At 44.0% G+C, this 23,208-nt stretch overlaps 1 protein-coding gene across 2 annotated transcripts in view; it reads right to left on the reverse strand.

The window, feature by feature from the left end:
- Positions 1–210: 210 nt before the first annotated feature.
- Positions 211–23,208, reverse strand: part of LOC144693008 (long-chain-fatty-acid--CoA ligase 1-like) — a 135,914-nt gene continuing 112,916 nt past the window's right edge. For both annotated transcript variants that reach the window (XM_078562268.1, XM_078562276.1), the window contains exons 17-21: positions 15,577–15,693; positions 13,492–13,635; positions 11,345–11,446; positions 10,335–10,406; positions 211–909 (exon numbers count right to left, since the gene is read on the reverse strand). In XM_078562268.1, the coding sequence (XP_078418394.1) occupies positions 769–909; positions 10,335–10,406; positions 11,345–11,446; positions 13,492–13,635; positions 15,577–15,693 (576 nt within the window). In that variant the 3' untranslated portion in view covers positions 211–768. The remainder of the gene's footprint in view (positions 910–10,334; positions 10,407–11,344; positions 11,447–13,491; positions 13,636–15,576; positions 15,694–23,208) is intronic.

A 23,208-nucleotide genomic window follows, 5' to 3' on the forward strand; every position in this document is an offset into this window, starting at 1 on the left:
CACTTAAAGACTGCAAGATGGTTGAGTGCAGAAGGTATCAACTACAATAGAACTGACTACATATACTGCTAAAACTCGTTTTGCATGATAAAGTACCATTCAGTGAAAAGGGTCTCATAACTTACAAGGTGACTACATCCATCTCATTCCAGCACAGCAAGGTTGTTTTTGTGATCAATGGATAGTATTTACTGCAATGGTGAACCGAGATACACAAAACATACCTTTATTTTAATTTTACTGATAATTTTGCAAATTCTCTTTTGGTTCTGTGTACAAAAACATTTACAATGCCAAGCCTTCTTTCCTTATACATCAAATATTAAACCTTCGGGAGACATTATAAATTAAATATGTAATCTTGTTAAAGCTTTCAGTGTTAATCTTCATTTCACCTTTAAACATTTGTGCAACAGTTGCTGTGTACATAGATATAAAAAGAATGTTACTCAACAGTGCATTTGAGATATCTATACATCCTTCCACTCAAGTGCAACTTAATTTGTGCTTCCATCTCATTTCAAGTTGCTATACCATTCCCCCATGATAGAGATGAATGTTTCAATATAAGGCATTTTGGAAATCCATATATTTAAACTGTGATCTGCGCTGAAATTTTTGGCTCATAAGGCTTGTTGTACAAAATATGAATATATATTTTTATATTTACTCTTGTCGGAGATCATTGCAAAGCATCTGTTAACAGTTTATCATTATCAAACGATCAAGGCCATTAATTAAATTTGCTTCAAAGAAATGTGCATTTGTTTATACAGTGATGTTTTTGTAAAGTTCAGCAATTTGTGAACTAAAGAATTTTTTCAGCTCTGCTCTCTTTGCCTTGAATGTTGGAGTCAGAAGGCCATTTTGAACAGTTAGCATCTCAGGATGGAGATAGATATCCTTCACCTATTCAAAATAAAAAGAGTCAATTATTAAACAAGACAGGTAATCTTTTGGTTCAATTAAATTCCAATACAAATTGTCTGTGTTTAAATTCCACAAAATCTGAATCACAAAACAGCAGAAAAAAAAAACGAAAAAAAAAAATTAAATGTTTACCATGTATTTAGGACATGCCACAATAAAACACCCGATTTTAATCTACTTCTATTTATTCACACCCCTTAGTCTCACCATCTACTTGTATCACATCAGCATTTCCTGCTGCAATTCTCAATTACTGGAAGAGGTGCTTATATTACTCAAGTCAAGAGCATAATACCAGGTGCTCATTTTACATCAGCCATATAAAATAGAGGATCTAATTCTAAAGTGGCTGCAGGGAAAGAAAGATGTAGGGGTACATTTGCTCAAACTGTTGAAGGTGGCAGGGTAAGTTGAGAAAGCGGTAAATAAGGCATATATGGAATCTGGACTTTGCTTTTGTACTCTATGCCTCTATTTACAAAGAGATTACGGTGAAATTTTGTAAAACACTGATTCAGCCTCAACTAGAGTATTGGATCCAATTCTGGGCATCGCACTCAGGGAGGATGTGAACCATTAGAGAGGGTGCATAAAAGATTTACAACAATGGTTCCAGGGATGAGGGACTTCGGTTACAGGGTAAAATTGGAGAAGCTGGGGCTGTTTTCCTGAGAGAAGAGAAGGTTAAAAGGAGATTTGACAGAGGTGTTCAAAATCATGAGGGGTCTGGACAGAGTAGATAGCGAGAAACTGTTCCCATTGGCGAAAGGCTCAAGGACGGGAAGACTTATGGTGAACTGCAAAAGAATCAAAGGCAATGAGGAAATGTTCTTCGACACAGCGAGTGGTCAGGATCTGGAATGCACTGGAGTGTGGTGGTGGCAGATTCAATCATGGCTTTCAAAAAGGAATTAGGTAAGCATCTGAGGAGATAAAAAATTTGCAGAGCTACAGGGAAAAGCGGGAAAAAGGGACTAGCTGAGTTAGTACTGCAGAGAGCAGGCTGAATGGCCTCCTTCTGTGCTTTAAACATGGAATGATTTCCAAGTTCATGGATGACACAAAGCTAGGTGGGAATATGTGCTGAGGAAGATGCAAAGCAGTTTCAAGGGGATTTGGACAGACTTAGTGAGTGGGCTAGAACAGGCAAATGGAATATAATGTGGAAAAATGTGAGGTTATCCACTTTTGTAGGAGGGACAGATGTGCAGGGTATTTCTTAAATGGTGGGAGATTGGAAAGTGTAGATGTACAAAGGGACCTGGATGTCCTTGTCAGTAAGTCACTGAAAGCTAACATGCAGATGCAGCAGGCAGTTAGGAAGGCTGATGGTACGTTGGCCTTTATCACCAGAGGATTTGAGCACATGAGTAGTGAAGTCTTGCTTCAATTGTACAGAAGCTTGGTTATACTGCACCTGGAGTACTGTGTGCAGTTTTGGTCCCCTTACCTCAAGAAGGATATTATTGGCATAGAGGGAGTGCAGTGAAGGTTCACCAGACTTGTTCCCGGGATGGTGGGACTGTCCTATGAGGAGGGATTGGGGAAACTGGGCCTGTATTCTCTAGGCCAGGATTTTACATTGGTCGGGCGGGCTCGGCAGGAGACCGTGGGGGGGGGGGGGAGAGGGGGTGGTCGCGGAGCCAACTGCCGCCCGCAATCGGCTCCACACTGCGATTTCACGCAGGCAGGCCAATTAAGGCCCGCCCAGCATGGATCGCGAGCGGTAGCGCTGCGCTACCTGTGTGGTTGGGGGGGCAGGGGGAGGAGGGAGAGTCAGGTCCAGCGCTCTTTTGCCCATGTGCACGAAAGGGCACTTCACTCTGCCTGAGGCATGGAACTGCCTCAGGGAGACTGAAACGCTTTTTTAAAAAATAAATAAATACATTACAAATTTAATGAAACACGTCCCCCTCATGTGACTGAGGTGGGACACATTTTTATTTTTCAAAGAAAGTTTTTATTTAATTTGCAATAGCTTTAGGAAACCTCATCCCGCATGTGGATGAGGTTTCCTAAAAAACGTAAAGGCTGCTTGGCCTTTTAGCCTGCTCGCCAACCGTTAGTTTGGACGGGCAGTGTAAATTTGAAGTTAATGAATTCGTTAATGGCCTTAACAGACCTTTCACTTATCGGCGGGTGCGTAGCCGACTCCGGCGCGCGCCCGCTGAGCGAAGTATCGCGAGACAGCGCGATGACGTCAGGATGCACGCCCGACATCATTGCGCGTCATTGTACATTCCAGCGTGTCGGGCGCGTGCCCGCACGCCGCATGTAAAATTCTGCCCCTAATCTCATTGAAACCTACAAAAAAGGAATAGACAGGGTAGATGCAAGTAAGATGTTTCCCCTGGTTGGGGAGTCTAGAACCAGGGGTCACAACTTCAAAATAATGGAGAAGCCACTTAGGACTGAGATGAGAATTTTTTCTTACTCAGGTGGCTGTGAATCTTTAAAATTCTTTACCTCAGCGGGCTGTGGAAGCTCAGTCATTGAGTATGTTTAAAATAGAGATTGACAGGTTTCTAAATACCAAAGACAAAGGGATATGGGGATCGTGTGGGGGGGAGAAAAAGGCATTGAAGTGGATAGTCAGCCATGATCATATTGAATAGCGGAGCAGGCTCGATGGGCTGAATGGCCTCCTGCTGTTCCTATGTTCCAGGATTCCAAAGAAATGACATCTGACTGTTTTCCTTTTTTCTTTTCATCAGCAATTTGGGGATGGATTTTACCGTCCTCCACCAGCATATTTGAAGGCGGGGGCTCATAAAATAATACAAGTGATCTGACCACCTGCAATTTGTCTCCCATAGTATGGTGGGCAGGCAATGTGTCAGGCAGCCTGCCTGCCCTTGGGTCTATTGAGGCCCTTAAGTGGGCAATTTTCCATCACAATTTTATATGTGCCGGGGGATGGCGCAGGCAAACGCAGCTTTCACTGCACTGGCTGCTGTTGGGCAAAAAGGGGAATACCTCCTTTGCGGTCTTCAGTGCCCATTGCACTCCTCCCCCGCCCCCAAGATTGTAACCTGCCCCCCACTCCCCCTTTGTTCTTCCCTGCCAGGCCTCTAAAACTCGACAAACCCCCCCCGCCATGCCCCTGCACACTCCATGGTCGGGGAGGGCCAGGGGGGGTTCAGGTAATCCGTTCGCCATAAAATTCACTCCTTTGAATTGCTCTTTCCATCTCATTGACAGAGATGAGGTTGTTTTAATTACTAATTGTTAACTTTTAGTCATTTAGGTGAGCCATCTCAAGTATGCGAAAGAATGGTGGGCGGTGGTGGTGAAAACATTAAAGCCTTGGGGTGGTTTCGGTTGGACCCAGTGTCAGCCTTGATTATCTGATTGTTTATCTCTAGCTGTTCATGCATTCTCGCTGTGTGCAAATCGGCTTTTATTTCTTTATTCGTTTATAGGATGTGTGCGCCACTGTCATGTATGGTCCTCGAGAAAGTGGTGGTGAGCTGGCTTCTTAAACTGCTGGGGTCTGTGTGAATTATAGTTTTTTAAGAAGGCTTTGATACAACAGCATTATTTGCTAGGCCATTTCAGAGGGCAATTAAAAGTCAACCACATTGCTGTGTGCCTGGTGCCATATCTAAGCAGACCGGGTAAGAACAGCAGGTTTTATTTCCGAAGGGGCACTAGTGACCAGATGGGTTTTTAATGGCAATCGTGCAGTGTCATGGTTGTCATTACTGATTGTAGCTTTCTCATTTCCAGATTTATTCATTTAACTGAAAATTAATTCCCCAACTGGCACGGTGGGAATTGAACTGAAGTCTCCGAATTATTAGTGCAGGAGAAGGGCTGCAGACACATGGGAAGACCGACTCCCACCACATCACAGGCCAACCCGAATTGGACAAATACCGCTGTTCTTTCATCATCGTTGGGTCAAAATCCTGGAACTCCCTCTCCAAAAGTCCTGTGAGAATATTTTCACCACAGGCAACAGCAATTCAAGAAAGCAGTTCATAACCACTATGCGACCGTACACATTGCTGTCACATCTACCTACAGACTGTACTTCAAGAAAACTTCAAATGGGTGTGAATCACTTCAGGATATCTACGAGTATGAAAGATACTAAATGTAAATCCTTTCTTATTTAATGACTATGATAGGAATGCTACACTGTGGGTGGAATTTTCCGTGCCCGGTGGCGTCAGGCGTCAGGGCAGGTGTGAACGGACAATATGGTGGGAAGGCCAACAATCGGTTTCACGCTGTCATGGAGCACATTTGCAATGGTGGGCAGAATTTCCAGCCACTGCACGTTGGGAACTTCATTGAAACACATCTGCATATCATTGTAAGCTCAGCTCGCCGGAATCATCTCCCCACGCTGGATCATCCGCGATCACGCCGACGCGTCTCACAACTGTGCATAAGCGACATGCACCTGGCGAGCTGCACTTGCCTCAGAACTCTGAGGCCTGTTTTTCTACCTTGCTTTGGGCAGCACTCGTGGTCATCAGCCCAGGTTTCACAGGCAGCACCACATCACTTTTAGGGGGGCTCACGGGTGGGTCTCTACCTACCAGACCAGCCATAAAACAGGGGTGGATTTTTAATGGCTGCAGGGCTAGGGCTTGCTTGGGGAAGGGGGAGAAGTGGCCTCAGGTCAGGGAAGAGGCTGCAGGGTGAGGGCTGTACTGGGGAAGAGGGTTATCCCAGGGTGTGAGAGCGAGAGAGTGTGAGTGGTGATGTAGCTTGAGCTGGCAGTAAGATGCCAGTGGACGTGTGACGGCCTTGTGAGTGTGTGAGTTTAGAGTGAGGAGATGGTTGCCTTACCCTGGCAGCATGGATGAGATCATTCATCCTCTTTCTGCACTGGATGGCCAACCTCTTCTGTGCAGCATTGGCACCGACCACCACTGCCACCGCCTCCCAAGCTGGAGTGGTGAGATTGCTGGACCTCCTGTGGCCAGAGCAGGGTGGAGGACATCACGGAGGGTCTCCGAAAGGCATTTCAGTGATGCATCATCGAACTCTTTTTGGCTTTCAGGGCCATGTCTTCACTGGAGCATTCCTGGGCTACAAGCATTGAAAACTGTGTGGGCAGTTGCAGTGTAAATATGGCACCCAGCGTGAGGAAGCAGCGAGGTGATGGCGTGGCGGGTGAATCAGAGGCTGCCCACTAGCAAAATGGCATGTTTCTCGAGAATGTATGATTAATGAGGCAGGATTTGGACAATACAGCGTGAAAAGCTGTCATTGCAGTCGGCAGGTAAAGCGTTTTTTTCCCACTCATTACCGTACTTTCCACCCAAAGTTTCAAAAACAGACTACAAAAAAAAATTTAGGACAGAATGAATTTTTACAAATTTATTTTTGTACTTATTCATTCTTGGGATGTGTGCATTGCTGGCAAAGCCAGTATTTATTGCTCATACTCAGCGATCCTAGGGAAGGTGGTGGTAAGCCACCTTCTTGAATCGCTGTAGTCTGTATGGTGAAGGTGCCCTCAGCCAGTGTTGTTGTTAGGGAGTTCCAGGATTTGACTCAACGACAGTGAAGCTAAGGCGACATTTGTCCAAGTCAGGATGGTGTGGGGCTTGGGGATGGTGGTCTTCCCACTAGCCTGTTGCCCTTGTTCTTCTAGGTGGCACAAATCATGGGAGATGCTTCCCAATTTACCTAATTTTAAAAAAAAATCTTGGTGACATTCTTCCCTTAGAAACCATGTATTTAGCATATGACTTAGAAAGGCAGGGAAGGAGGAAGTAAACTTGACAGGGGTGGGGAGGGGGGAGTGAAATTCCTCTTCAAGTGCGGTGCATTTTTAACTGAAGCTATATTTTCCCCCCTTATTTGTTTATATGCACTTGTGGAACCCACAACTTTACTCTGCGTGCTTTCCAGAGATTTCCAGTGTTCTGGTGAGCTAAAAGGAATTCACAATTATGTGGCCAATCCGAAAGCACCTAACTAATTATAAATAGCACAGTGGACAAAAATCACTGGTGTGTGTGCAGTTTTTGTAAGAAATGGAAGGAAACACGGGTAGTGGAAACCACAATTTTATAGCTAAAGGGCGGCAACTCAAACACAATGTCACATGGGCATGGATAAGTGCTCTGTATGCTGTGAAGATGGTCATGAGAAAATGTAACAGATACATATAGCCAATTAAATAAATCAAAATAATTGTAATTGCTGACTATGTTTTGAGCCTGTAATTTGTTGCAATAAGAACTAGTACAACTAGGCCAAAGTAGGATCATAGAGAAAGGTGCAGTGAAAGAATACTGAAAGATTATAATTCACACTTGCAGCTAACAATTACGATATCTCCATTTGGCAGTTTTGCAGCTTTATACCTGGCTTATTGAAGTGCCACACCCCCAAGGTGTACGAGTGGATATTGTGCTGCAATGTCACCTCTTCATAGCTAATTAGTCTGTGACATCAGGGTTAGCTTGGATAACAATTACAACTTTCCCTTGAAGGAAACTGATAGAAGAGTCAACTGCCTGCAACCTATCCGCACCAAGTCCTGCTCACCTGAGTATTGGTCAGTTTCCACTGATTGGTGCTTCCAAATAAACTGAAAATCAAATTTCCTAGTTGGGTTTATGAATCCCTCCACAGCCTTAACCCTCCCTCCCTCTGTAAATTCCTGTGACACGTGTGCCAGCACGCATCATCTGCCTACAAGTATCTTCCGCTCCACCTGGCCAATCTTTGCATACACCTCCAGAACACCCCCCCACCCCCAGCCCTCCAATTATCCTGTAATCACCGCTCCATCTTTGGTGGCAGAATCTTCACCATCTTGGTTCCATGTTTGTAAATGCTCTTTTTCTCATTGACTAAGGCTACAGTTACCTCTGATTATTTAAAATGAAGGTGCAAAAATTAAGACAAAATGTGGCATTGTCTTTTCAACAGTTCATTTGTTCCCCAGCAGTTACTTCAATATTCAATCTTTCAAATCCTACCCTGGTTCACAGAGACACTCAACTTCCCTCTTTATCTGGTTTTATGAGATACTTTACCCATCCTATTCAGAGACACTTTCTCTTCTGCAATGCCCCAGTTCATATTCTTCCTCTGCCTGTCAATACACTCTTCTCACCTCCCCCGCAACCAAGTTCATGGTGGTAATTTTCCACCCTCAAGTTCATGTTGACACTCTACTCCCTTCCTTCTAAAGGACAGTCCCAGTTTCTGCACACTTTTGTCTTCCTCTTTTCCCCCTTCCTCTGCATGGTCAACCTCCATAAAATCCACTTCCCCTCTCTTATCCATGGGCATACATTTCTCTCCTTTCCCAATGACCTATGGCCCTGCCACCCATTCTCTCTTTCCCAGTCTAAAGGCGATGCAGGAGCAGAAGGACCTAGTGTATATGTGCATAAGTCTTTGAAAGTGACAGGGCAGGTTGAGAGTGTGGTTAAAAAGCATCAAGTATCCTAGGCTTTATTAATAGGGGCATAGAGTACTAGAACAAAACTTGTATAAAACATTGGTTCGGCTCAACTGGACTATTGCGTTTAGTTCTGGGCGCCATATTTGAAGAAAGATGTGAAGGCATTAGAGAGAGTGCAGAAAAGATTTATGAGACTGGGGCTATGCTCCTTGGAGAAAAGGAGTTGAGAGGAGATTTGATAGAGGCATTCAAAATCATGGGTCTGGACAGAGTAGACAGGGATAAACTGTTCCTATTGGTGGAAGAATTGAGGACAAGGGGGCACAGATTTAAGGTAATTGTCAAACGAAGCAGTGGAGGCTAGGTGAAAAAGTTTCCCCATGTAAGTGACTAAGATCAGGAATGTGCTGACTGAGTGTGCGGTGGAGGTAGGTTCAAGCGAGGCATTCAAGAAGGAATTGGATTATTATCTGAAATGGAAGAATGTGGAGGGTTCCGGAGAATGGCACTAGGTGCATTGCTCATTCGGATTTAGAGAGCCACGCAGATATGACGGGCTGAACGGCCTCCTTCAGTGCTGTAACAATTCTGGGGTCTCCCACTCCATATACCATATCAGAAGCATGCTGTAGGTGTGGCGTTCTACCTACATGATTGCAATAGTCCCCAAAACCTTGTAAAGGTGCAAAAAAATGCCCAAAACCAAGTATCTGAAAGCACAGGGAAGGTTGGGACCCTACCGGGGATTAAAAAAATGAATAGTTTTCAGTGTTCCAGAAATGTCCAAATCTGTCACTGCAAAAACTCACTTTAATTTATTTGCTGTGGTAGAAGTAATGTATGCCACATATGCTTGCAACTTCTAAGGGAAAGTTTAAATCCCACTGATTATTGCTGTTAGTGTTCACACATCACAGGCAAGGCCATTGGATTTCAATTTTCACAAGCTGAAGTACAGAATGTGATGCCCAAAACAGTGGTTAGAAGTCTTCAAATTCCACGCAATAGAAAATGTACTCTAAGTGTTCATTCCCCTGGGCAGGATTTTGAACCTGATTATGGGGCTGGGAGCTCAGGCAGGTAAGCAGGTAATCTCACGCCAACAGCTGGAGTGCCAGTTTGCCAGCACCATTTCCCCTCACCCCACCCCACCCCACAATCTCCAGGCCATTTTCCTGGAGCCTGATTGGAGGTGGAATTGCCACCTCACCACATGCAAGTTAAGAGCAATGATCCAAGGCAGAGTGGAATTTTCCTGTCAGCCTGCAGGTCCCCTGCATTGAGAGCACAACAGCTGTCTGGAGGTGACCTCCTGGGTTGAGAGAGCAGTTAATAAAGCATACATTATCATACTGGCCACAGGCTGCCTTGCTCCATGATGGTGGTCTGGCAGCTGTGGCCATTTTTAAAAATACTTTAAAACTGTTGAGAGGACACCTCAAGATGGAGGCGTCCTCTCTCTCCCTATTGGCCCTCCAGGTTTGAAAGCCTGCCTGCCATCCTTAATTAGTTGGCAAGCACACCCTCTGGCCACTAACTAGCCAAACCAGGCAAAAGAAATCAATGTCAGGTGACCGCTTTCAACACGCTGTGGGGTCAGGACCTGCATGTGACCCCAACATCAGAGTCCTGACCCAAAGGAGAAAACAATGTCCCTTAAGGCAGCGGTCCAGCTTGATGTTAGATCCAGAGTCTATTACTGAATTCTAGGTTGTGACTTAATTTTTTTTTGAGTTTTCTGCTATTTCCTAAAGCTGTGATTTTAAAGCTGTCTATCAGCTTTGAAGTCTTGTTTTTTTTTTGGAAAAACATCAGCATGTATGAGAAACACATTCTTATTCTCATTAACAATGTGAATGGATTGACATGAAGAATCATAACACGCACTCAGCAGCAAGTGGTCACATAAGTAATGGAGGGTGGAAATCACTTAGTTTGAAGGAAGGAAGGAAGGAAGTAAAAAGAGAGAATAGCCAGCAAAGGATGTGGCACACAGCCAGTAAAGCAATTACTTGCTTACTTGTTCGAATGACTTGAGTCCAGCTTCCTTTCCGATTTGTATCAAATTTGCTAAAATCGCATCCTTTAAAACCTTTAGGAAAAATAAAAATGCAAATAATTCTCCATTGGAAATGTGAATGAAATTGTTAAGACATTATGAATTATGAACCAAGTATCTAATAACTAGATTACGTGAGAAAGTATTTTAACCAATACCATAAAATGATTTGAGTCACTTTTATACAATAGAACCAATGTTTCCTATAATTTGTTTTTTTAGTGTGCACGAGCTATTTCTTCAAGTGTGCGGCCCTTTAATTTTTTTTGCGCGTCCACGCATATGCAGTAATTTAAAGGAGTCAGCTTGAGCATGATCTGCACTGGGACATGCAGGTTGCTGCACAGTGACACAGCTTAGAGGGAACGTTAAGCTGAACGCTTCCAAAACCAATCCTCAGCTTGGCTCACTGACGGTACATTTGCCTCCGAGTCAGACAGTTCGAACTGCACATGATCAGATAATCCAGGCAGATATTTGGTACTGATCCAGTGCTGCACTTTCAGAGGTGCCACCTTTCAGATTACATAAAACTGAGGGCCCGTCCACATATTTAGGTGGACATAAAAGATTCCAGAACACTATATGGCATGTAATAGAGGAGTTCTACTATTAGTCTGACTTCATTTATGCCTCAGCCTACAGCAGATTAACTGACTGTCCTGATGTATGGGGGAATCTTGCCATGTGGAAATTGGCTGCTGCACTTGTCTACATCACAGTAACCACATTCTCAAAAAGTTATTCGGTGGCTTTGTGGGACACCCCGAGGATACAAGTTATATTTTTTTCCTCTTGTTTTGAGTAGTAGAAAGACTACGATAAATATTTGCAACACAGACTGCATACTCCTCTCTGCATATTGCAACTACTTCATGGCAATGAAAATAAAGTCACCTGCATGTAAATATTTGCTCTTCAATACTGTTTAACACAATCTGTATTTTTTTTTATTAACACACAACACTTGCCTTGTTTTTGCATAATTCCTCAAATGACCCAGTAACATTTCTCCTTTGTGCCCAGGCAGGTAACACTTCAGGATCAGGTATTACAATTCCCACCAGAAAGGCCTGTAATACAAAAAATAAGTATGGCTTTCAACAGGAGTTAAGACTTAGACTAATTATTGTACCACATTGCACAATAGACCATTAGAAGACTTTGTCCTTGCTTGAATATAGAGGTGTACAGGTTTAATTCATAAAGGATTTCTAAAACAGCATCCTTTAAAACTTACAGGGATAAAAAAACACGTGAACAAAAAATGTTAAGTGTAGGAAAATCTCACATTTAAAAAGACATTATTTAACAAGTTTGTGCGGACAACTATGTCTAAAATGTAAAAAGATGAAATTTTAATTTCCTGCCCTCCAGTGACCTCCTTTAACTTCAAACAATGCAGAAGAATTCTTTTCTCATCTGCGATGACACATCTTGTGGCATTTCCCTGAATCCAAAGGTATCTAAATAAGGTAGTATTTAGAGAAATACGGAACTGTTTTCCAAATTTTGATCAATTTTGATGGATAACAGAGTCTCAAAGTTCGTTTCATCAGTTATTGGACAGTCACAAAAACAAATGCATACTTTGTGCAAAGTTTGTACTCCATGATTAACTGTGAAATATGACAAATCGCAATTGAAATATTGTTCCAGTGCCTTACACGCAAACTAATTATTGCTTCTCCTGACACTGGTATTCTTGTGATTGTCCTAATGAGTGCAAGATGAAAAGCTTCAACAAAATGTCTTTTATCAGCAATCCTCAAGTTTTGTACTACCAAATGACTATAAACTAATTATTGTGGGTTCAAAATGTACAACATCCATCTTTTTATAGCATCAGCCCTTGCATCATTTTGCCTTGGGGCAGGTGGTAGGCAGGCCTGTAGGACAGGATCAACTAGCTCTTGTTGCTTTCCGAGCTCCAGGTGCAACCTGACTTGACAAATGCCCCATATATGTGTTGGACAAGTTTGTAGAAGAGGTTTTCCCACATTGGGAGAATGTACACAATCACTGCAAAAGTATGAAAGTGGAAGGGGGCCTTTGTCCTGGTGGAAGCAGGCAGACTATGTATGGAATTCAACCCAATGGGAGGCCAAAGCTACTCAGCTTTCAGAGGCCCCTGGAACTTATGTTCAGAAGGCTGCAGCAGCGATAAAATGTGTATATGAGTGTACCAACCTCTACCACCATCCACTTCTGTCGACTCAATGTCCAATGAAACTCCTCACATAACTGCCTGCATAGTCTGGTTGGCCGATTGGCCTGTTTCTGTGGTGTATATTCTATGTAATTCTATACACAAACCTGCAAGCTACCTGACCATAAAGCATCTCAGCCTGGTCACTAAGCAGTGCCACCCTAATTTATAAAACTGTGCTCCAGGTAGGCTGAGAGACCCTCTCTACCTGCTTGGTTCCAGCTGCAGCTATAGATCACCCTATGCATCTATTATTGAAAAAATTGGAGATAGAAAGCATCCATTTTGGGGCGTCCTCTTTCCTGTATGGACATCCTGCTGCTGCTTCTAAGCTGGAGAGCCTCCTATTGGACGACAAGTCTGCCCCCTGGCCATTAATTGGCCAATTCTGGGAAAGTTACAGATGAGGGACTTTTTAAAATTTTTTCATGGGATGTGGGCTTCGCTAGCTAGGTCAGCATTTATTGCCTATCCCTAATTGTCCTTGAGAAGGTGGTGGCGAGCTGCCTTCTTGAACTGCTGCAGTCCATGTGGTGTAGGTACACCCACAGTGCTGTTAGGGAGGGAGTTCCAGGATTTTGACCCAGTGACAGTGAAGGAACGACGATATATTTCCAAGTCAGGATGGTGAGTGACTTGGAGGGGAACCTCCCACACAATGTGGGCTTCTGACCCTCATTTCCTCCTGATGATGAGGTTCATAAGCCTGTGGGAAAATCCTGCTCAAGGAGATTAAATTCAGCTTGGGCTGTAGCAGAAAATGAGTGGCAGTGATTTAGCAGCCTGTACAATGTTACCGCACAAAGTAAAATTCATTCCATGGGGAGGCACAATTTACTTATGCCGCTGCTCAATGGTAATCCAGAATTCAAGATGACCCTTATTGTTCAGCCTAGAGATTAGAATTACCTGCAGACTGTCGCCATGAATAAACACCTGGGCCACGGGCTCAGACCGCAAATAGATGTTCTCAATTTTCTCTGGTGCAATGTACTCGCCCTGTGCCAGTTTGAATATGTTCTTCTTTCGGTCAATTATCTTCAAAGTGCCATTCTGTCGAGGAAAACCAATTCCGCCTTTTAGTCATAAGCTGCTCCACATTTCTTACATAAATTAAATGTCGCTATTAAAAGGGTTCCACGGCTGTGAGGCTGTATGCCAAAAGGGTCCCTCTTTCCTTCCCTTTGGTCATTAGAGGGGTAGATTGCTGAATGAAAGGGGGCATGGAGAAAAGAAAGTTATCAGTGGATTGGAGTGGCAGCAGTATGGCGCGGCTGTTGGGCCTTCAAGACCAGCAGGAGGCCAGCGGGTGACGATGTCATGCAGCAAGTGTCTGTCTAGACTGTAAATACACCATTACTGCAGACCATACAAGTTTGCCAACATAAGTTAGAATCCATAGCATTTTCTTTGTTAGATTTAGTCATTAAGAACTCTGTGGAAACCAACCATTTATCATTTTTTCCCCTTACACTTCTTTCCACACTTGCAAGCCTGTGAATCATGATCAACATCACAAGAGACCAGTTCCAAAGCCACAGTTTAATATCCTTGAGCCACCTACAATAGTTCTGCACTGAGGAGGGAGGGGTGGGGGCGGTGGTGTGGTGAGTGCGGGTGGATTCAGGGGAACAGGCCAGTGTTTTGCACAAGCTCATGCTCACTTCCTAAGACTTCTGCTCCCTCCTTCTGGCTATAGCTTAGTCAGCAAATAGGTTTTTTAGGAACATGTTTGTATTATGCAAGATGCCACTCACTTTTATACTATTTAATATTTGGAACATTAAGTAGCTGATGATCTACAACATTACACTATCAAATTAGAAAGGTCCATGTCTAGTTCAGGAGTTGTAAAGTCTCACATTTGGAAGATATCTGTGGGCATTTGCCAGATTGGGTAACACTGTGGGTTTGCAGTGTCCTGAGTATAGGATACATGGGTCTGAACGCAGCCCATATCAACAGGATAAGAGGTTACTAGTTTTAAGGATTCTACATTAAATGAGTTTGCACAATTTCAATCAAATTCTTAATGGCGACGGATGCACAACACAAAACTACTCATTAATTTAGCACTGATTAGGAATCTCACTTAGAGAAGCCAAAGGGACAGCTAGTGTGACGTGCAGAGAGAGATACTTTTCAGAAGTGGGAGCTGAGGCATATTGCTGGGGAAGAGTAGAGGAAACTTTGAGCCTGCATCTAAAACCAGCTATTCTTAACACAAAGAGAGCTCTAAATGGGGAAGTATTCAACTCCTCAGTAATTCCTCATTCTGCCTGAACTTCAAACTTGCAAAAAAAAAAATGGTATTTAAAACATTTCAATTGTTTTAGCTGCTTTTGAATTACTGCATTTGCAGCAATGACTATATACCATTCCATTTTGTTTATGTAATTAAGTTTGAAACTTCCAGAGGCAAAGAAAAAGTACCTATAACATTTCTTTTCTGTCATCAGTTGAAATGCTATTTCTATGCACGTATTGACACACGTAAAGATATTATGTAATGGGAAGCTTTCCAAATTGGTACAGAGATTCAGTGTCACCACTCAGAGCAGTCGCCTAAGTAACCCAATGTCCATTTCAGCTTCCACTCCTAATTGATATCCTGAACCCTCAACGAAAGTTCTAAGTGATGTAAGAATCACTGTGATTCTCCCATCCCTTGAGTAACCACTGGAGGCTGAGATACCAGAAGGAGAGTCCATGAAAGTTTGCAAACATACAATTGTTTAAAAATTGTGTACAGCGCTGTATTAAAAAAGAAGCCCATGCCTCCAGTAAAGAAAAAGAGGTGGATATTGGTAACAAAATAAGGGAGGAATAAAAATGAGGAATGGAAGGCGGCATTCTAATATAATGGGTATTTACAAAATTCAAGGTCACTTCTGGATCCTTTGGACTCATGCATGATCCTATAATGACATATGTATTACAAACCAATTGCATTTATACCGTACAAGGAGATGATCAAAAGAGTTTCTTCCTTACCGGCAGCCACTTTCCAATATCCCCTGTGTGCAACCAGCCACTGTTATCCAGAGCTTCTGCTGTTTTCTCAGGGTCTTTGAGGTAACCTTGAAAAACATTTGTACCTTTTACACAAATCTGCAAGATGAAGCAGAAAGAGAGTTTCCGACACAATGAGAAAAGCTTTGATAATAAAAGCTTTATACTTCCAAGTTATAGCCTTCATTCCTCCACAAAATATCCTAAACAGATTTCGTACAGCATGTGATATCTGAACATTTAATTTTCAATCAATTTATTTCTAATAGTTGTTTGGTAGTACAGAACTTGAGTATTGCTGAAAAAAAGAGACTTTTTTTTGTCAAAGCTTTTCACCTTGTATTCATCAGGACAATTCACAAGAACATACCAATGTCAGGTAAAACATCATATTTATTCTGTATGAGAAGGGAGTGCTGATTGTTTGGCAAGTGGACTCTGATTGGTAGAGGCATTGCCAAGGAGAATGCACCAGTTGATGGTGACTGACAGTTAACAGCCAAGCATTGTTTGAAATTTAAACCAAGCAGCTTGGCACTGATTGGTCAAGATATTGCCCTGGGAATGAACCAGCGAATGGCTGTCACTTATTTTGTTCAGCTGAAACAGGCACAATGTGCGTACATGTTCTTTCCGTCTGCAAAGAACAGGGCCCTGTATACTAATATATGTAGCTTCCGGTACATGTAAATGCACCTCACAGCGAGCCTGACCCACAATCTTAAATTGGTCGTCAGCGTAATTCTTAAGCACATTGAGGATTATTTGGCAAATGTTGTCCAATCGCAGAATCACATTTAAAGTTGGACAATGTGTTTTGAGTTTTGCAAGCGTGGGCTGGTATTTTCTTGCGAATTGTGCTGATGAATGCAAGACGAAAAGCTTTGACCAAAAATGTCTCATTTTTTCAGCAATACTTAACTTATTTCCTATTTAAAATTAAAACTTCCAATATTAATGCTATATAATCTTAAATTCTATAAACTGGCTCCAAGATGAACACCTGCAGATTCTGTCTTTATTCACAACAATATGTTGGGGTTATAGTATCTCCCTAGACAGTCTCTAGGGATCGAGGATGACGTGCTTCCACACTGGTTCAGTGTGTTCTGAGATGGCTGTGCTGCAGACTCTGCCACATGTGGGACAGGCGGTGCTTGAAGGGTTGTTGGGAAGTTTGTGCGTGTCCTCTACATGTTCCTGATGAAGTCTGTTGATGTGTTTGGTACCTTCTCAAATGGGCCTTCTCCATTTTGGTCGGTCACAAGCTAGGGTCTCCCATGAGCCGATGGGTATGTTTGACCTCTTCAGGGATACTTTGAGGACATCCCTAAAGTGTTCCCGCTGTCCTTCTGGGAGTCTCCTGCCGCGACCGAATTACGAGTAGAGCAGTTTTTTTTAAGGAGTCTGGTGTCAAGCATATGAACAGCAGAGCTGGTTATGAATGATTAGTGCCTCAATGCTGGACATGTTGGCTTGGGAGAAGATGCTGCTATTGGACTGCATTTTTTGCCACCAGATTTAAATGATCTGGTGAAGGCACCACTGGTGATACTTCTCCAGTGCTTTGAGGTGCCCGCTGTAAGTTCTCCAAGTCTCTGAAGCATATAGGAGCTTGGGGATCACTGCTGCCCAGTAAGCCATGACCTTAGTTTCGGGTTTGAGATCCTGATCCTCAAATACTCTTTTCCTCAGTTGGCTGAAAGCTGAGCTGGCACGTTGGGGGCAAGGATGAATTTCATCATCTAAGTCTGCCTTCGTCGAGAGGAGGCTCCCAAGAAATGGGAAATGGTCCATATTTTCCAGGATCTCGCCGTTGATTTTAATTGGTATTGGGGGGGATGTGTATGTGTGTGTGTGTGTGTGTGTGTGTAGCGGTGTCGTTGGGGGGCCGTGTTTTGCTGTGGGAGTTGGTTGGAAGAGGATCTTAGTTTTCCGAGTCATGGGAAACTGTTCAACCTATACCAACTTCTTTCTAAACGTAAAACTACTCCAACCTCAATCATAGAACTTCAGCATGCAGAATACCACTATGCGGTGGCATAGTGATATTGTCACTGGAGTGGTATCCAGAGACCCTGGAAAATGCTCTGGGGACCAGGTTCGAATCCCACCATGGCAGAAATTTGAATTCAATAAAAAACATCTGGAATTAAAAGTCTGATGATGACCATGAAACCATTGTCATAAAAACTCATCTGGTTCACTAATGTCCTTTAGGAAAGGAAATCTGCCATTCTTTGCCTGGTATGGCCTACATATGACTCCAGACCCACTGCAATGTGGTTGACTCTTAAAATGCCCACTGAACAAGGGTTGGGGCAGAATTCCACCCCACCCCCCCCAACCATTGGGGAGTGAAGTTCAGGAGCGGGCGCGTGGAGGCGTGCCCCCGCCATTTTACATGGGCGGGCCAATTAAGGCCCGCCCAGTGTGACGCCCGCAAGGAAGCGCTATGCGTTCCCTGTGTTGGGGGGGTGGGGGGGGGAGATTCCCTGAGCGAAAGAGCACACTCATCTCCCTGAGGCTAAGTGGCTAAGGAGATCAGCTCCATAATAAAAAATCTTAAAAATAGAAAAATAAATTTCCCTGACATGTCCCCTCATGTGATACTGTCACATGAGTTGGGACATGTCCATCACTTTTAAATGCATTTTTATTAAATTTTTAAAAACCAATATGGAACCTCATCCCGCCCTTGGATGAGGTTTCATGCTTTCTCCAATGCCTGCCAGGGCTCCCGGCCTGCCCGCCAACCTTAAGGTTGGATGGGCAGGTCCACTAATCACGGTAATTACTTACTTATTGAGGCTGTTGACTGGTCGGCGGGCGCACAGCTGATTCGGCTGAGCCCCCGCCAACCTGAAAATTGAAATGAGGCGGGGTGACATCGGGAGTTCCGCCCGACATCATCCCGCGTCATTTTATGGGTTGGCAAGTGGGCCCCGCTCGCCGAATGGGAAATCCTGGCCTTGGTTACAGTATATTCAAATCGGCAAATGCCAAATAAAAAGATTTTTATCCAATTTGACATTTTTGGATGATATGGAGCCTACAAGTATACAAGACAACTCTCCACTTTTCCATCAGAAAGCCTGAAAAAACTAAATCTATAACCCATATACAAGTCACTCTTTCAGTCATTTCAGATCCTCATAAAGGATAGAAATTAGATATTTCATTGCGGCTTCTCGCCAACCTATTCAACCTCAGGCTCCAGAGAAAAGAGTCCATTCTCCTTTCTGGAATTTTCTAGCAAGGTAACTGGCCACGCCTCCTAGCAGTGCAGGACAGGAAACTAACAGTGCAGATCATAGATCTATACCAAGTAGGTTCTACCAAGGTGCATGGATCTGCACGGAATTGGTGATGACATACTGGTTCATATGAAGGAGGCTTAACAGTATTTGTTCTCACTGCCACAATGGTTTAAACCCATCCTTCATACAGGGCCAGCCGCCCAACTGCCTGGAATAAATGGTTAAGGAAATTACTAGGACAAATCAAACTGCTACAGATGCATGGCTCCCTGGACTGGAACATGAGAGTCGGGACACAAAGAGACACCCAGGCGTTCTGCCATCCAAGTTCAGTGACTCTCCTGTCACAGAAACGAACAGATCTCAATCAGTACAGTGCCTTATTGAGGTTTTGTGGACTGCGCAGGACTACACAAAAGTGGGTGGATAGAAATGTGGGTACTTGGGCAAGCATGAAGGACAACACCTTCAAGCTGTAGGTCTTGATATTGATTACCAGGGATCCAAAGCACACATTGTTGGAAACCAATAAATAGAAGCCTTCTTACAGCTCACTTGGTTCATAAATATGGGTATTTATTTGTAACAGTTTAGTATGTCTCAAAAATATGACAGACCCCGATGACAGATACCACCTTGGGATGTGTTACTATGTTAGATGCTATACAAATGCAAATTGCTTTTGTTGATAAAGTTGAGTTCTGTAGATATCTCCAAGCAACCATCACATTAGTGCTCTAACAAGACTTGGTTTTCCTATTTGGAGACTTTAGCGTTGAAGTTGGAACCAAAAGGTCAAACTTGTCTTAAGATCACGAGCAAATGCTCAAGAAAAACAAAATGATCACAGTGCAGTTAATATCTGTGCTGCTCATGTCAAGTATGGGCATTTTCTTGGCCCTAACCGCCTCCTCTTCACCATGGACGTCCAATCCCTCTACACCTCCATCCCCCACCGGGATGGTCTGAGGGCTCTCCACTTCTTCCTCGAACAGAGGCCCGAATAATCCCCATCCACCACTACTCTCCTCCGTCTGGCTGAACTTGTTCTCACACTGAACAATTTCTCCTTAAACTCCGCCAACTTCCTCCAAATAAAAGGTGTGGCTATGGGTACACCCATGGGCCCCAGCTATGCCTGTCTCTTTATGGGGTATGTAGAACATTCCTTGTTCCAGTCCTACTCCGGCCCCCTCCCACAACTCTTTCTCCGGTACATCGATGATTTCTTCGGTGCTGCTTCATGCTCTCGTCGGGACCTGGAAAAATTTTATTAATTTTGCTTCCAATTTCCACCCCTCCATCATTTTCACATGGTCCATCTCTGACATTTCCCTTCCCTTCCTTGACCTCTCTGTCTCAATTTCTGGTGATAGACAGTCCACTAATATCCATTACAAGCCTACCGACTCCCACAGCTACCTCAACTACAGCTCCTCACACCCCGCTTCCTGTAAGGACTCCATCCCATTCTCTCAGTTCCTTCGCCTCCATTGCATCTGTTGCCACTTGATGCCACTTTCAAAAACAGTTCCTCTGACATGTCCTCCTTCTTCCTTAACTGAGGTTTTCCACCCATGGTGGTTGACAGGGCCCTCAACCGTGTCCGGCCCATCTCCCGCGCATCCGCCCTCACACCTTCTTCTCCCTCCCAGAAACATGATAGGGTCCCCCTTGTCCTCACTTATCACCCCACCAGCCTCTGCATTCAAAGGATCATCCTCCGCCATTTCCACCAACTCCAGCATGATGCTACCACCAAACACATCTTCCCTTCGCCCCCACCGGCGTATTCCGTAGGGATCGTTCCCTCCGTGACACCCTGGTCCACTCCTTCATCACCCCCTACACCTCAACCCCCTCCCACGGCACCTTCCCATGCAACTGCAGAAGATGCAACACCTGCCCCTTTACTTCCCCTCTCCTCACCATCCAAGGGCCCAAACACTCGTTTCAAGTGAAACAGCATTTCACTTGCACTTCCCTCAACTTAGTCTACTGCATTCGTTGCTCCCAATGCGGTTTCCTCTACATTGGAGAGACCAAACGCAGACTGGGTGACTGCTTTGCAGAACACCTTCGGTCTGTCCGCAAGCATTACCCAGAGCTCCCTGTCGCTTGCCATTTCAACACTCCAGCCTGCTCTCATGCCCACATGTCCGTCGTTGGCCTGCTGCATTGTTCCAGTGAAGCTCAACGCAAACTGGAGGAACAGCACCTCATCTTCCGACTAGGCACTTTACAGCCTCCCGGACTGAATATTGAGTTCAACAATTTTAGATCATGAACTCTCTCCTCCATTCTCACCCCCTTGCCGATTTTCGCCCTCCTTTTTGTTTTTTCCAATAATTTATATAGATTTTTCTTTTCCCACCTATTTCCATTATTTTTAAATGTATTTCCATCCATTGTTTTATCTCTACCTTTTAGCCTTTTTCGATTCCTTCCCCCCACCCCACCCCCACTAGGGCTATCTGTACCTTGCTCAACCTGCTTTCTACCCTTAATTAGCACATTCCTTTAGATAATATCACCACCTTCAACACCTCTTTGTCCTTCTGTCTGTGACATCTTTTGGTTATCTCCACCTATCACTGGCCCTCTATCCAGCTCTTCTTGTGTCCGTCCCCCCCCCAAAACCAGCTTATATTTCACCCCTTTTCTATATTTCCTTAGTTCTGTTGAAGAGTCATGCAGACTCGAAACGTTAACTGTGCTCCTCTCCGCAGATGCTGCCAGACCTGCTGAGTTTTTCCAGGTATTTTTGTTTTTGTTATGGGCATTTTCTTCCTCAGGAATGACATCCACAGGTACACATGGTATAGCAACTATGGAAGTGCCAAAATAGGGTACAGATCACATTCTTATAAACACTCGGGTATGTACTTGATAACAGCTGGGCCTTCAAAAGCGATAAGGGTGGCAACTCGGACCATTATCTTCTTGGAGCTTATGTAGCTCTGAAATGGGAGAGAAATTCTGATCAATCCAGAGGCGCTGGCATCAAATATTTTGATGTCAAGAAGCTCAAGCTACCATCAGTAAAATAATGTTTCAAACTTGAACTGTCCAATCTCTTTCGTGCACTGGCAAAGATCATAGGTGATGCAAAGACGGATTGGGACACTTTTAGAGATCAGTTCGGCGGCAGTGCAGAAGATGTTCTCGGAGGTAGATGTTCTCGGCACTCCAAACGGATCATTGATGAGATGCTCAATCTGGCTGAGGGCTGCAGGAAATCAAAACTCATCTCGGTTCCACAGCTCATGGAGTTAAGGCAACAGAAAAAGACAGCCATCAAGATAAACAAGGCAACTGCCTGACAAGACTTAAAATAGCTGAAACAGCAGCATAGCACAACACTATCCATGGAAAAATACACAAGAGGCTGGAAAAACATGCTGAGCCTTCAAGTGGTCCCACAACGGTCATCAAGTGGCCACACAGTGACTGCTGGAGACCAGCTGAGTGATCGTAATAACCAACTAGAGCAATGACAGGGGTACAGCTATGAACTGCTCATATTCACACCAGAATTCCATCTCAGGAGCTCCTAGTTAGAGCTAAGGATGCGGGAACTGACACCTTAATATCTACCAAGCTTCCCATTAGTGATTAAAAGTGGCTTAGACAAACTGAAGAATGGATAAGCACCCAACATATGTGGTATCACAAGAACGCTTGAAAAATTGCTGATTAAAGACAGTATCAATCACTTGCATCTGCTATTATAAGTGTGGACAGGCAAAACTCTTCCACACACTGGTCGCACAAGATGTATTTTTATAAACATTGCTGCAAACATTCCTCAGGGCCAAGGCTCTATCAAGGCTCAAGGCCAAGGTCCTAGGCCCACAGCTGCTTCATCAATGACTTTCCCTCCATCAAAAGGTCAGAAGTTCATTGATGATTGCCATGTCCAGTACCATTTGCAACTCCTCAGCTACTGAAGCAGTTTTCATCCATACGCAACAAGACCCAGACAATACTCAGGCTTGGGCTGATAAGTGGTAAGTAACATTCACATCACACAAATGCCAGGAAATGACCATCTCCAGCAAGACAGAATCGAACCATCTCCCCATGACATTCAATGGCATTACCATTGCTGAATCCCCCACTAACACCACCCTGGGGGTTACCATTGACCAGAAACTGAACTGGACCAGCCATTTAAATACTGTGGCTACAAGTGCAGGTCAGGGGCTGGGAATTCTGTGGCAAGTAATTCACCTCCCAACCTCTCAAAGCCTGTCCACTATCCACAAGGCACAAGTCAGGAACATGATGGAATACTCTCCACTTACCTAGATGACTACACCTCCAACAACGCTCCATAAATTCAACACCATCC

Source organism: Cetorhinus maximus, chromosome 2 (assembly GCF_964194155.1).
Source record: "Cetorhinus maximus chromosome 2, sCetMax3.hap1.1, whole genome shotgun sequence".
Classification (NCBI taxonomy): Eukaryota; Metazoa; Chordata; class Chondrichthyes; order Lamniformes; family Cetorhinidae; genus Cetorhinus; species Cetorhinus maximus.